The 15156-nt window shown below is 39.4% G+C and overlaps 1 protein-coding gene across 1 annotated transcript in view; it reads right to left on the reverse strand.

The window, feature by feature from the left end:
• TBC1D32 (TBC1 domain family member 32) overlaps window positions 1-14181 on the reverse strand; it is a 248526-nt gene extending 234345 nt beyond the window's left edge. Inside the window, exons 1-2 of the mRNA XM_066248097.1 lie at window positions 14024-14181; window positions 1088-1249 (exon numbers count right to left, since the gene is read on the reverse strand). Of these exons, the coding sequence (XP_066104194.1) occupies window positions 1088-1249; window positions 14024-14178 (317 nt within the window). The 5' untranslated portion in view covers window positions 14179-14181. The remainder of the gene's footprint in view (window positions 1-1087; window positions 1250-14023) is intronic.
• Between the last annotated feature and the right edge of the window lie 975 nt (window positions 14182-15156).

The following is a 15156-nucleotide window of genomic DNA, read 5'->3' on the forward strand; positions in this document are numbered from 1 at the left end:
AAGGAGAGGTGAATAGGCAGAGTACAGAGGGTTTTTAGTGCAGTGGAACTGTTCTGTAAGATATTACAATGGTAGATACATGTCATTACTAATTCTTCCAAAAAACACAGAATGCACAACACCAAGAGAAAGTGCTAACGTAAACTACAAACTCTGGGTGATCATGATGCACCAATGTAGGTGCCTCAACTGAAACAAATCTACCTTCTGGTGGAATGCTGATAATGGGGAAATCTATGCATGTATAGGAGCAGGGGGTATATGGGAAAGAAATGTGTACCTTCTGCTCAACTTTGCTATGAACCTAAAGCTGTTCTAAAAACTAAAGTCTATTAAAGAAAAGTGAAGGAGCCTGACCAGGCAGTGGCGCAGTGGATGGAACGTCAGACTGGGATGCAGAGGACCCAGGTTCGAGACCCCGAGGTCGCCAGCTAGAGTGCAGGCTCATCTGGTTTGAGCAAAGCTCACTAGCTTGGACCCAAGGTCGCTGGCTTGAGCAAGGGGTTACTCGGTCTGCTGTAGCCCCATGGTCAAGGCACATATGAGAAAACAATTAATGAACAACTAAGGTGTCGCAACAAAAAACTGATGATTGATGCTTCTCATCTCTCTCTGTTCCTGTCTGTCTATCCCTATCTATCCCTCTATCTGACTCTCTGTCTCTGTAAGAAAAAAGAAAAAGAAAAAAGGAAAAGTGAAGGAGTAATTCACAAAAATAATTAGGGAAAGAACAACAGAAGCAACACGAGTGCAAACCCTTCGGCTTGTTGGAGAATGAACAAGGCTAGTAGCTGGTACAACGTCAGCGGGGATATAGTAAGAAATGAGTAGCAGAGGGGGCAGAAGGCTCATGGTGGGCCTCGGAGGCTACAGAAGAGCCTGAATTTTACTATGAATGAAATGGGAAGCCTTTGGAAAGTTGTGTGGAAGATGGCACAATCTGACTCACTGTTTCAAGGATCATTATGGCTTCTATGAGGAACACAGACTGTGTGTGGGGGGGGGGGGCGGGCATGGGTCCAGGGGGCTTTCAAGGAGCTCTGTTGAGAGAAAAATTACTTTCAAATATTATTGTGGGCATACTCACTCTTTAGATTCCTGCGTTCTTTTAGTTACATGCTGTACAACTGTGTCATAGCCAGATTCCTCACCCTGATTCTGGTCAGATGTCCATTTTTCCATCTCTTCTTCAATCATAGACCCCAAAGTGTTGCATATATGCTCTCTAAGGTATTTCACAAATTCATAGCTGAAATGAATATTCCAAAAATAAATACAGTAAATATCATGAACTCATTCACCACATCCAGAAAAAAGTATTAACAAAGATTTATAACATGTTCAGATTTCTTACTTTAAAGTAAAATTAAATTATTCATCTCAAATCATTTAATACATGAGGTGAGGACGTGGCAAGTCTCAGGACCAAAACAACCTTTAGTGGGTCAAGAGTCTTTTCATATGGGTTCTAATGCTCCAATCTTGAATGCATGATGCTCATTAAAGGAAAGGGAAAGCAGTTTTTAAAGACTTTTATAGTCTGACCAGGCGGTGGCGCAGTGGATAGAGCATCGGACTGGGATGCAGAGAACCCAGGTTCAAGACCCTGACGTCGCCAGCTTGAGCACAGGCTCATCTGGTTTGAGCAAAATCCCACCAGCTTGAGCCCAAGGTCGCTGGCTCCAGCAAGGGGTTACTCGGTCTGCTGAAGGCCCATGGTCAAGGCACATATGAGAAAGCAATCAATGAACAACTAAGGTGTTGCAACGTGCAATGAAAAATTAATGATTGATGCTTCTCATCTCTCTCCGTTCCTGTCTGTCCCTGTCTATCCCTCACTCTGACTCACTCTCTGTCTCTGTAAAAAATAAATAAATTTAAAAAAAAAAAATTTTTTATAATTATTCAGCTGATGAGATAAACCAGGCTAGAATAACAGCAATTGTGAAAGAAAAAAATAGAGAAAGGTTGAGTTCCAATCATTAGAAGTTTTGTGTACATTTTGAAAGTGGTAACTGAACTAAATTCAACCTAATCGGTTCTTTTCCTCCATGTTTACAGAAAGAAACATCTCAGACAATTCAATGACATCTCAGACATTGTACATTTTCCTTCATACTATTAGGTTCATGCAAACATTAAAATTTGTTTGCAAACTCAGATAATACAGCAAATATGAGGAGCTAACTATTTTATGAAACATATTTAATTAAAATAAAGAGAAATAAAATATCATGATTTATAAAGGTTAAGAGTTTTTGCAATCTATCAAAAGACAAAGATAATTTAGGATGACCATTTTGTAAATGCCACTATGTTTAAGACTTTTCAGTTTAAATGTACTACTACATAATAGTGTTGCATATATGTAGCACAGGAGATCAAGGAGTGCCCGAAAAATCTGCTTCCCATAATTATGAGCCCATCATGGTATCTGGCATACAGCCTTCAGTCCAATATTTATTAAGTTACTGAATGTGCTCTAAAGAACAGCCACCTTACCCAGGTAGCCAAAGGAATTCATTTCCAGTCGTAACTGCTTTTGACTGAGATTTTCTGCCCTACCCATTTCTCCTCAGCTCTGAACAGAGCACTGCTTCCTAGAATCCCTATGACTGCTGCAGTAGTTTTCCTGCCTGTCGTAGACAGTGCACACCTCAAAAGTCAAGCAGCAATATGTGACATGAAGCAATATGTGACATGAAGCAGAAGCACAAACTCAGAGTCGAAATGGCCCAAGCACCAGCTCTAGCTCTACCATTCCAGCTGTGTGACCTTGGCGAAGTCTCAATTTTTTCATCAGCAATTTGGCAATGATCCAATCTACTTCATCCCACTATTTTAAATTAAGGAACCAGTACACAAAAAAACTTGATTTTCTCATTATAAACTACCAGATATTTTTAAAAGGAGCTTAGCAAATGTATTCTCCATTCCGGTAGCTCCAACTTTTATCCAGCCTGACCAGGCAGTGGCACAGTGGATAGAGCATTGACCTAGGATGCTGAGGACCCAGGTTTAAAACCCCAAGGTCACTGGCTGGAGCGCAGGCTCATCCTGCTTGAGTGTGGGATCACAGACATGACCCTATGGTCACTGGCTTGAAGCGCAAGGTTGCTGACTTGAGCTCTCTCTCTCCAAAAACAAACAAAATAAAAGATTCCAAGATTCTAGGTAATCTATGTCATGCACCTAACCCAGAGCCTGGCCTAAATTTAACAAAAAGTGCTATTATTACTATTTTTTTATATTTATTGAAATTTGATATTTGGAGGGTGGGGAGAGAGAGAGGGTGAATGAAAAGAGGGGGCAAAAATGAGAAGCATCCACTTGTAGTAGTTGCTTCCTTTATGTGCCTTGACCAGGCAAGCCAGAGATTCAAACCAGCAACCTAAGCATTCCAGGTTGACGCTTTATCCACTGCATGACCACAGGTCAGGCTATTAATAAATTTAAGACAAATTTCATAGACATTTAAAACCCTTTTAGACCCCAATTTATACAACCAGATTTACATCTCATTATTATCTCACACAAATCCAACACTCTCCATGTTTTGTTTTCCCAATTCCTCTGATAATATTTCATCTACCCCATCTCCTTAAGTATTATCATCTACAACCTAAAATGTAACTTATGCTAAAGCCTTTCCTAGTTCCCCACAACCTGATATTCTTTCTCTCCCAAGCCCCAGTAGTATTTTGCACCTCTCTATTAGCACTCAAAATATTGTCTTGTGTAGTCATGTGACCTTCTGTAACCTTTGCTTGGCTCGTGATCACATTTAAACCCAGATTTATATATTCTTTATATCTCTGAGAATAGGCTAGATTCATTTATCAGCATATCACCTGCAATACTTTTTGCAATACTTGCTGGACTGAACTTAGCACAGGTGTGTGTCTCTTCTTTTCCTACATCAGTGGCTATTGGTGGAAAATGAGCTTATCCTTTCTAAAAATTTATTTTAGTAGTTAGCTACTTGTTCATGTAATGCCTATCAATAATTTCAGGTAGCATTGTGCTATAATTACCACCCCACCCCTGCATGCATGGGCTTTTATTCTTCTCATATTCCTCTCAGTAAGAGAAAGAAAGGGCACGCTATAGCAGAAAGAACTCCCTCTTCCTAACTACCCACCACATTTCTGACACTAACATTATTTTTCAGGACTCCCCGACTTGACAACACGGAATACACATTAACGCCAACTTCGGCACCCCACGGCCACCCACTTCATCATATCCACCCAGTCACCAACACTGTTAACACTCCCTGCACACCCTTGGCTTCATCACTTCCTCCTTCACTCCATTTGGTCAACCAGTACAAAACCACATCACCCCACACGAAGATTACTACAGCAGCCTTCTTGCTTGCCTTCTTCCTTTCACTCTCTCTCCTCTCATATTTATCCTTAACACTGTAATAATGTTAGTCCTCAAAAATCACTGATTTCAGTTTTCTAAGTTAGAGCCAATTTACCTATAGCAATATTTCATGCCACATTACATACCATATTTCCCCATGTATAAAAAGCTCCCAGGTATAAGATGCACCTTAATTTTGGGGCCCAAAATTTGGGGAGAAAAAAATATATTACATAAGGTTATTGAACTCAAGTTTTATTCACCATAAAATTCATACAAGTCCTCATCACTGCCAAAACTCCCATCCATGAGCTTGTCCTCATCTGTGTCCGACAACAAATCAGTCTTCATATATTGCATCGTCCTCAGTTCCATCTATGGCATTTGAAATGCCACACTTCTGCAACCAACCACTGTATAAGGTGCACCCAGTTTTTAGACCCTAAATTTTTCGAAAAAAAAATGCATCTTATACATGAGGAAATACAGTACATAATGTCTCAATAAATAATTATTATATTTAAAACTAATTATTAGCTGCCTATTTATTTTCAAATTCTTGGCCTGGAGTTGAAATACCTTATTCATCAAGCCCCTTTATCAGGGCATCTCCACTGAAATGAGGCCATACTCAATATTCTCAACAAACCCCCAACTGTGTTGGAAAATTTTTTTTTGTATTTTTCTAAAGTGAGAAGCAAGGAGGCAGAGAGACAGACTCCTGCATGCACCCAACCAAGATCCACCCAGCATGCTCACCAGGAGGCGATGCTCTGTCCACCTGGGGTGTTGCTCTGCTGCAACTGGAGCCACTCTAGTGCCTGAGGTGGAGGCCATGGAGCCATCCTCATCACCTGGGCCAACTTTGCTCCAATGGAGCTTTGGCTGCAGGAGGGGAAGAGAGAGGTAGAGAGAAAGGAGAGGGGGAAGAGTAGAGAAGCAGATGGGTGTTTCTCCTGTGTGCCCTGGCCGGGAATCAAACCCGGGACTTCCACACGCTAGGCTGACGCTCTACTACTAGGCTGACGCTCTATTACTGAGCCAACAGGACAGGGCTGGAAAATTTTTAAATCCACTTTTTGGGAACTTGAATAATCACACACTTTTTTCTAATGATATCATTTTTAGATTACAGTAACATTTATAACCACAGTAACATCTCTCAGAAGATCCCCTTCAAAGTGTTTCAAGGTTTTAGTTCATCTTCCCAATTAAATTAACCCAAAGATCCCCAGATTGAATCCTGCCTAAGAGGTTACTGCTTTTTTTGAATAAATCTTTTAAGAAAAAAGATCTCTGGTAAGGGTTAAGGCCCTCTGTTACACGAGAACTACCAGGCTGCCTATGCCAGTTGATGCTCTACTTACTCACTGATCATTGGAGAAGTCTGACAGCCTCCAACCGCAAATCAGTGAACAGTGTCATTTCTTCAAGTGAGACCTTCTACTTCATGAGTAAGAGTAACCCAAGCCTTCAGATTCTCATCTGACATTTGATTTTGTATTCTTTTACCATCTGAATTCATGGCAATACTCAATAAAATCCTAGAAGTTATGTCGTTCTTCTATAATGGTACCTCAAGATAAAAAATTGTTAGAAAACTAGTAATTAGTTTAAATACATCATGGTTACTGTTGCTACGGGCTGGGAGAAATAGTTCTACAAAACTAAGTACTGAGTTGCCTTCATTATAATCCTGACAGCATTGGTGCCATCCACCTGCTCTTATGAAATCTATACCTAATCTAAAAGATAACTGAGAACAACACTTTTAATCAGCCTATTGAATTTTTTGGAAATTAGATTGGAGATATAGCAATATTCTACTTATTTTATATAAAATTAAAAGCTTTGGATGCCTAAAGGAGACTTCAAAAGGTCCTATACTAATTCAAGGGACTGTAAACTCAAGTTACCAAGGATATGCAGGAAGAACAAGCCATGATAAGAGAAAAAGATGCAGCAGAAGTAAACTAAAAAGGATACACTTCAGCTAACAGTAAGAACTTCATGGGTCTAGACACTGGCTGACCCTTAGGCATATGAGCCTGGTGTCAATCTTTCAATGTTTTAAGAAAAGCCAGAAAACTGATTATTTTTCCATGTGCTATCTCCTAATTTTAACATGTTGCTTTAAACCAAGCCAAAGAACCATATCCACAGATAAATATGACCTGCAGGATACCAGTTTGACTGTTCAACACCTACTCACTCCAAGCATGACAAAACTCTGAACACTAAGGATACTGGTAAATCTCCACTATGTTTAAAATTTCTATTTAAATGCAAAACTTTCCTCAAAAATTTATACCTTTTTAATAATTTATTTTAGAGGATCCTTACTTTAGAAGTTTATTTAAGTCAATTCTGCAACTATTTAGGTCTTTTCCCTTTCAGACTTCTTTTATATAGAGAGAGGGAGAGATTTTATTTATTGATTTTAGAGAGGAGCGAGAGAAAGGGGGAGGGTGGGGAGGTGCAGAAAGCATCAACTCATAGTAGTTGCTTCTCCTATGTGCCTTGACCAGGCAGGTCTGGGGTTTCTAACTGGCAACCTCAGCATCCCAGGTCAACGCTTTATCCACTGTGCCACCACAGGTCAGGCTCAGATTTCTTTTTAGAAGACTCTCCTCTGTTAACATTTTCAGATGTAACATATTCTAATTGTGCTGGAAAGACCAAGATTATAATAACATAGGTTTGCATCAGGTTTAAGTTCTTCATCTCACACTAATCAATCTTTCAATCTTAGATAAAATATCTGATATCTGACCTTGCTAAGTTTGTTTCCCGCTACTTAACAGTGATGATAATCCTAATGTAAAAACTATTGTTTATTACATAGTATTTTCTTGCACCTTGGCACTTTTCTCACCAAATATACTACTATACATATATTTGACTAACTTTGTTACCTTAAAAATAATTTAACAAGAAAAAATAAAAATTTGGTTTCAATGACACTATTACCAAATACAATAACAACAAAATCTCTTTCTCCAAATGTTCCTAAAAGGGGGGAAATTAAAACCTAAAAGGACAGTTCTTTGATGCTAAGGAAAAAGGTGTTGACCTCACCACATTTCAGCTCAATTATTTTACATAGCAATGTGCCTGATCATTTTGCTTTACTACTGATGAATATGAATTTTTTCACATTTTCACAGGAAAACATTTTCGAAGTTGAGTGAAACAATATTCACTTTTTCCATTCTTTTTTTAGTTTTATTCCCTAGATTTTCCAAGAAAATATAATGATTTTGTTCCATAATAAATTTCTGACACATTCAAAATATTCATGTCAAAATGTGCAGATACAGACATTACTATTACAATGTGACATTAAAAAACTAGTATTAATTTGTTTCAGGAAATCATTGTCTAGTCTGTTTAAATAAGCAAGAACTTTTCCAAGTATGTATATATACATAAAAAAATTATCAGTAATGGTATGTTTTTTAAAAAATATTTTATTAGTATTAAGTTATGAATTATAATGCTGATATTTGGAATTCTTAAAACAGATTCTATTTCAGAATTATCGTATTTTTCAATCCATAAGATGCACGATTTTCCCCCCTAAAAGTGGAGGAGAAAATGTCCATGCATCTTGTGGAGCAAAAAATACGGTATTTTATTAAATATTTTAACACACCATTTGGTTCAGAATATTTTTTCTTCTTATTTTCCTCCTTAAAACCCTAGGTGTGTCTTATGGTCAGGTGTGTCTTACGGAGCAAAAAATATGGTATAAGTTTGTTATATTATTAACAACCATATATTTGAGTAGTATATAAAAGAGTATGCAAGAAGCAAAGAATGAGTATTTTACATCACACACAACCTTTTGGTCAAAGGTAAAAGTTCTGAATCATGGTAAACACTACAAAGGCATTCAATAATTAGGGAAGCACATTTGTCAGCCATTTCTCTACAAAGGGATAGCACTTTACAATAATGAATTTTTTTAAGTTAACACAAAAACACTAGAATTCACTATTTTAAAGTCATTGATAGATTCTGTTGTAAAACAAAAGTAAGCCCAAGTCAACAGATATTTTTATGTTCCTACTGTATCAAACCAAAAATAACAGACACAGGGCTACAATCATTAGGGTTGGTAAGTATTTTTAAAAATGATAACTAAAGCTACATAGTATCTCTAACATATCTGTGGTTTCCTTTTCCATGATTTTAGTCACCCACAGTCAACAGTGGTGCAAAAATATTAAATGGAAAAGTCCAGAAATAAACAAGAAATAAACAGTATCCAATAAGCTTTGAACTGAGCACCATTCTGAGTAGCATGATGAAATATCATGCCTTCCTGCTCTGTTCCCCTTTAGACATGAATCATCCCTCTTTCCAGCATATCCATGCTATATACACTCCCTGCTCATTTAGTCACTCAGCTATCTCAGTTATTTGATTAGCTGTAGTGGTACTGCAGTTCTTGGGTTCAAGTAAACCTTATTTCAATTCATAATGCTCCCAAAGCACAGTAATGCTGGCAATTCAGATATGCCAAAGAGAAGCAAGTCATAAAGTGCTTCCTTTAAGTGAAAAGGTTTGTTTTAATAGCAAAAAAATAACATAGTACGTATAGGGTCAGCACTGGGTTACAGAAACTCACTGGGAGTCTTGGAATGTGTCACCCAGGGATAAAGGGAGAATACAGTAATACAGTGTGTCCATAAAGTCATGGTGCACTTTTGACGGGTCATAAGAAAGCAACAAAAGACAAAAGAAATGTGAAATCTGCACCAAATAAAAGGAAAACTCTCCCAGTTTCACACCTATTCAGTGCAGTTTGATGTGGGCTCACGCACAGAGTTTTTAGGGCTCCTTAGGTAGCTAATCCCATATAGTGTCTACAGACTCATCACTGACTGATGGCCTACCAGAACGGGGTTTCCCCACCAAACTGCCGGTTTCCTTCAACTGCTTATCCCACCAAGTAATGTTATTCCTATGTGTTGGTGCTTCGTTATAAACGCGCCGATATTCACGTTGCACTTTGGTCACGGATTTGAATTTAGCGAGCCACAGAACACACTGAACTTTCCTCTGTACCGTCCACATCTCCACTGGCATGGCCGAGGGCTGCTCCGCTGTATACATGGTGTTAGGTCATCATCTGCACATGCGCACATGCTGCCACATCATCCTACAGAAATTGGGAGGGTTTTCCTTTTATTTGGTGCAGATTTCACATTTCTGTCGTCTTTTGTTGCTTTTCTGTGACCGGTCAAAAGTGCACCATGACTATACTGTACAATAATCATGGAAATGCAAGTAAGTCAACCCTGCCTTCATGTCAGAATGACCTAGATTGCTTTTTCAAAAACACCAAGGCCCAGTCTCTACTACTTTTCCTCTGCCAGACCCAAGAAATTTTGACTGATCAATATTTTTTAAATGGCCTCCCACTAATGCTACTGTATCCAAGATTAAAATCAGAGCTGTTTCTTTTATAGGGGTCAATCCAAGTATAAAAATTCACACAACACATGCACACATAATGAAACCAATGTCCTCTTCCCTACCTCCTCCCATCCCAAAGGGTTCAAATCCTTGCTGCCACTTTCAGAGAAAAGGGAGAAGGTTGGATCTATTAGAGAATTGTACAATTTATGGTAGAAAAATAGAAGACGCAACGGAAAGCAGAGGTGGTTTAGGGCAGCTGCCTTGTGGGGCAAATCACCAGATGGAGCTATACTGCCTACATTGTGATTTCTTCCCAAATGACTATATTTTCCCCCATTTTAATACATCACCTGAAATTCCATCATTTATGCACTCAATTATCATTAACAGCCATTTTTCTACAAAAATACCAATGGCCTAGAGACACCAGTTTCCCCTGTAAGTCTGTTTAATAAGATTATTTTTCTTGCTAATATCATGACAACAGCAGGTGAATTTTACAGAAACAATATTCTGATAGTAGAGGTAGAGGGACAGATATTCTGAAGCATGAAACACTTTGGGAAGTAATACATACCTAAGTGACTCAAGAACATTTAGTATTCAAAGAGAGTTGTGCCCAGAGGTGGGATTCGGCAGGTTCGCAATGGTTAGGCAGAACTGAGCCCTAATTTTTGTTGAGTTCCGCAAACCAGTTGTTAAAATAGCACTTGTAATCAAGGTTCTAAAGTGGGTGCCTGGGCAGCCGCCCAATGTGGAAATCACTAATTTACATTCCTTACTCTTTTTTAACTTCATCTGTGCAACAATGTATTCTATGCATCCCTAGTAATGTTCACTCCACCCATAGATGAAAAAATTGCAAGTGAGAACACCAATCAAGAGGCAATATGGAGGCCCTGGCTGGTTTGCTCAGTGGTAGAGCGTTGGCCCAGCCTGTGGAAGTCCTGGGTTCAATTCCCAGCCAGGGCACACAGAAGTGCCCATCTGCTTCTCCACCCCTCCACCCCTTTTGTCTCTCTATCTCTCTCTTCCCCTCCCACATCCAAGGCTCCATTGGAGCAAAAAATTGGTCTGGGTACTGAGGATGGCACCATGGCCTCCACCTCAGGTGCTAGAATGGCTCCAGTTGCAACAGAACATCACCCCTTAGTAGACTTGCCAGGTGGATCCCAGTCAAATGCATACGGAAGTCTGTCTTTCTGCCCCGCTTCTCACTTCAGAAAAATTACAAAAAAAAAAAAAAAAAAAAGATATGGAATTATCTTAAATAACAGGTTTATTGTTTTTTGTCAGGTATTAAATATTTTTTCATTTGTGTACCTCTTTAATTGTTCTTATTTAAGTATTAAATGCATGAAATAATAAACTACCTTTTTGTATATTGCTTTTTTATACTTAAAACGGTCATTAGGGCAGAAAATCAGTTGTTAAATTATTTGAACTCGCCTGACCAGGAGGTGGCGCAGTGGATAGAGCATTGGACTGGGATGCGGAAGACCCAGGTTCGAGACCCCGAGGTCGCCAGCTTGAGCGAGGGCTCATCTGGTTTGAGCAAAGCCCACCAGCTTGAACCCAAGGTCGCTGGCTCCAGCAAGGGGTTACTAAGTCTGCTGAAGGCCCGCGGTCAAGACACATATGAGAAAGCAATCAATAAACAACTAAGGTGTTGCAATGCGCAACAAAAAACTAAAGATTGATGCTTCTCATCTCTCTCCATTCCTGTATGTCCCTGTCTATCCCTCTCTCTGACTCACTCTCTGTCTCTGTAAAAAAAAAAAAAATATTTGAACTCCATCACTGGTTAAGTCTGTAAAAAAAAAAAAAAAATAGACAAATGAAAATATGAACACCTGGACTAATTGATCTTTAGGATCTCTTCCAGCACTGAAACTGTAAGATTCTATGAAAACAGCAATGAAAAGCACCTCCTCCTCCTTTCCATTTCTCCTAAGACACAGATCTCAGGTTAGTACAACTAACACATGAATTTTACTATCTATCCTTTTTTTTTTCTTTTTTTTTTGTATTTTTCTGAAGCTAGAAACCGGGAGAGACAGACAGACTCCCGCATGCGCCCGACTGGGATCCACCCGGCACGCCCACCAGGGGGCGACGCTCTGCCCCTCCAGGGTGTCACTCTGTTGCGACCAGAGCCACTCTAGCGCCTGGGGCAGAGGCCAAGGAGCCATCCCCAGGGCCCGGGCCATCTTTGCTCCAATGGAGCCTCGCTGCAGGAGGGGAAGAGAGAAACAGAGAGGAAGGAGAGGGGGAGGGGTGGAGAAGCAGATGGGCGCTTCTCCTGTGTGCCCTGGCCGGGAATCGAACCCGGGACTTCTGCATGCCAGGCCGACGCTCTACCACTGATATCTATACTTTTAAGACAACAAACTACATAACTACTTTCAGGATTATTAATCTTACTTTTAAGACTACACATTAGTCATAATTTGTGTTTATCTGGATTTTTTAGATTGGCCTCAAGTAAATCTCTTTAGTAAATCGTAAACATTACCTATGCAAATTAATAAGCAACATTTAACCCAGGGGTAGTCAACCTTTTTATACCTACCACCCACCCACTTTTGTATCTGTTAGTAGTAAAATTTTCTAACTGCCCACCGGTTCCACAGTAATGGTGATTTATAAAGTAGAGAAGTCACTCTACTTTATAAAATTTATAAAGCAGAGTTACAGCAAGTTAAAGCATATAATAATAATTACTTACCAAGTACTTTATGTTGGATTTTCGCTAAGTTTGGCAGAATAAATCTTTATAAGACAACTTACTATAGTTAAATCTATCTTTTTATTTATACTTTGGTTGCTCTGCTACCACCCACCATGAAAGCTGGAACGCCCACTAGTGGGCGGTAGGGACCAGGTTGACTACTACTGATTTAATCCATCTAATGAGCTGCTGAAGAGTAAATTACATTATTATAACAGTTGTTACACTGCTAAGAAGAACCACAATGACCCATTTCTAGCTTAAAATGCATTTTAAATTTGACACAGCTAAACCACATTTACAGGCAACTGTGTAGCCTTAAATGCTTACCTTAAAAAAAAAAGATGCAAATTGATGAGCTAAGAATTCATTTCAAAAGTTTTAAAAGTTCCTCACAAAGAAAAAAAGAGCAGAAATTTACATCCAATAACAGCTATTAGTAGTGTATTTAATGAAGAAAGAACAAGAAAATCTTGGAAATACAAAAGAAACTACATGTATAACCAGAAACACTAATGAAATTAGAAAGTTCACATTAACAGAAATTCCTCCACACCTTTTAAAAACTTCCTTGAAACTCTAGTAAAAAAAAAATATATATATATGCTTTCCCAATAAAACTGCAAGCAAACACAAACTTTTGCATCAAGTATTAAAGGGCTCGATGCCCATGTATAAAATGAGAAGGAATTTCAGATAAGGGTAACTTCGGGGCACCCAAAAGTCAGTCAAGGTTAACATATAAATAAAAAATTAAATGTCATCTTGTAAAATCAAAATAAAAAGCAGACACTAAATTAAAAATATCACTACTACTAGTAAATAGAACACCTGGTGGTAAATTTTTCAATGGAGAGGTTTAAATTATATGAATCAAATCATAAGAAAAACACAGACCTCTAAAGATTTCCCTAAAAGGGTACCTCTCTCATCAAACTTCCTATCCCTACTGCTCCCCAACCCAAAGACTCTGTACATTTTCCATGACACTTATATTTCTGACACGTATCACAGATATCTGAGTAGAACTGTATCCCTTCCTAGAAATGTAAGCTATCCCATAGTAGGTATAACCTCACTTCAGTATTCCTACAGTCTGCAGAATGGGTAATTAGCGCAGCCATAGAGAATTAGATCAGCAAAGGAACAGGAATCTCGGGAACTCAATGTTTTTTAGTATAGTGACAGGAATACTTTGAAATAATAGAATTACTCTTAAAAGAACATAAGTAATTTATAATTAATGTTACTTTGTTGCCCCGGAGGAAAAAATGGAGAATCAACATATATTGGCGACGCATTAAAAACAAAGGTAGATGCTTTGGGAAATAAGGAAAGAACAATATCGGTCGGTGTTCGGATGAATGAAATAATGAACCTCCAACGTGGATGCTATATTAACAAAAATCATATGCACATTTTTTTTATCCAACTACATTTTTACTTTTCTCGATCAGCTGGTTTGTTTGCTTAATACATCAAAACCAATTTTACTTGTGAAAATTTTCATCAGTTTCCTCCAGATGTAAGAGGATCTCCTGGGCGCATTCTAGGGAGGGAGCACCAGTGATTTTCTCCTTCACGCTCTGGAATAACTGTCTCAGCATCGCTTGCAGCGTTTCCTGGTCCTCTCCGGAGAAACGGGACATCCTCTGTCAAAATCAAACGCCCACGCCCATTAGTTCGGGTCCGAGCAAACGCTGCGCGCTACGCACTGCGCACGCGCGCCCCCAACCACCCCGGCCTGCGCGCTGCACGGTTCCCCGGGAGACCACGGCAAACACTTGGGGTAGACTTTTCGCTGCCCGCTTATCATTCGGGAAAACAAGTCACCACCTTACTTTGGGGAAGCCGGGGTCCGCGAGGCCCCGCCTTCGGTACTCGTTGTTGCTGGTCTTCAGTACACAGAGCTCAAGGCGCCCGCAAGCAACAGCAACAGATTTCTGAGGGCTTTGAAGGGTGGGACTGACGGCTGGACGTCACCGCTACGCGTGACGTCAGCACGTCGGCGTGTCTACCCAGGTGGGAGGGAGTCCTAGGGGACCTGCGGATTCCTGGAGAGTTGGGTTGGCGAGCACTCCTTATCCCTTGGGGTTGTAAGTGGGAGGGGAAAGAATGCGAAGTAGGTAAATAAAAGAAAGAGAAGTGAAACTGTTAGTTACCGGAAAAGTTTCAATTAAAGAGAGAATGGTGTTACAATGTTGCAATGCTGTTTTCATTTAACAGCTAATGTCTGCTGACTCCTACCCCTTACCAAGCACTTGCCAAGAACTATGAAGAGGACGCCTTCATAATCTCACACACACACACACACACACAAAATAAAAAGATTACAACTCCCGTGCAGTTAAAGTGTTCCGCTAGGGAAAAGTGCCAATACTGTGGAAACCCAGAATCACCTTTTAATCAAATAAAAAAGCGAAGGAAAGAAACGAGGAGAAAACGAACTGAATATGTAAAGGATAAGGACCTGAGATAGTAGCATTATTTTGGTACTTGAATTAGTAGAGGAAGTGAGAAGGCTAGAGACCTAAATGGGCCACATCTGAAAAGGTCATATTTGGCACGTTTAGAGAACTAGAGATTTAGCTTGCAAGTATTAAGACAGAGTTGGATTGTAGGGAGAC

This window comes from Saccopteryx bilineata, chromosome 12 (assembly GCF_036850765.1).
Source record: "Saccopteryx bilineata isolate mSacBil1 chromosome 12, mSacBil1_pri_phased_curated, whole genome shotgun sequence".
In the NCBI taxonomy this organism is placed as follows: Eukaryota; Metazoa; Chordata; class Mammalia; order Chiroptera; family Emballonuridae; genus Saccopteryx; species Saccopteryx bilineata.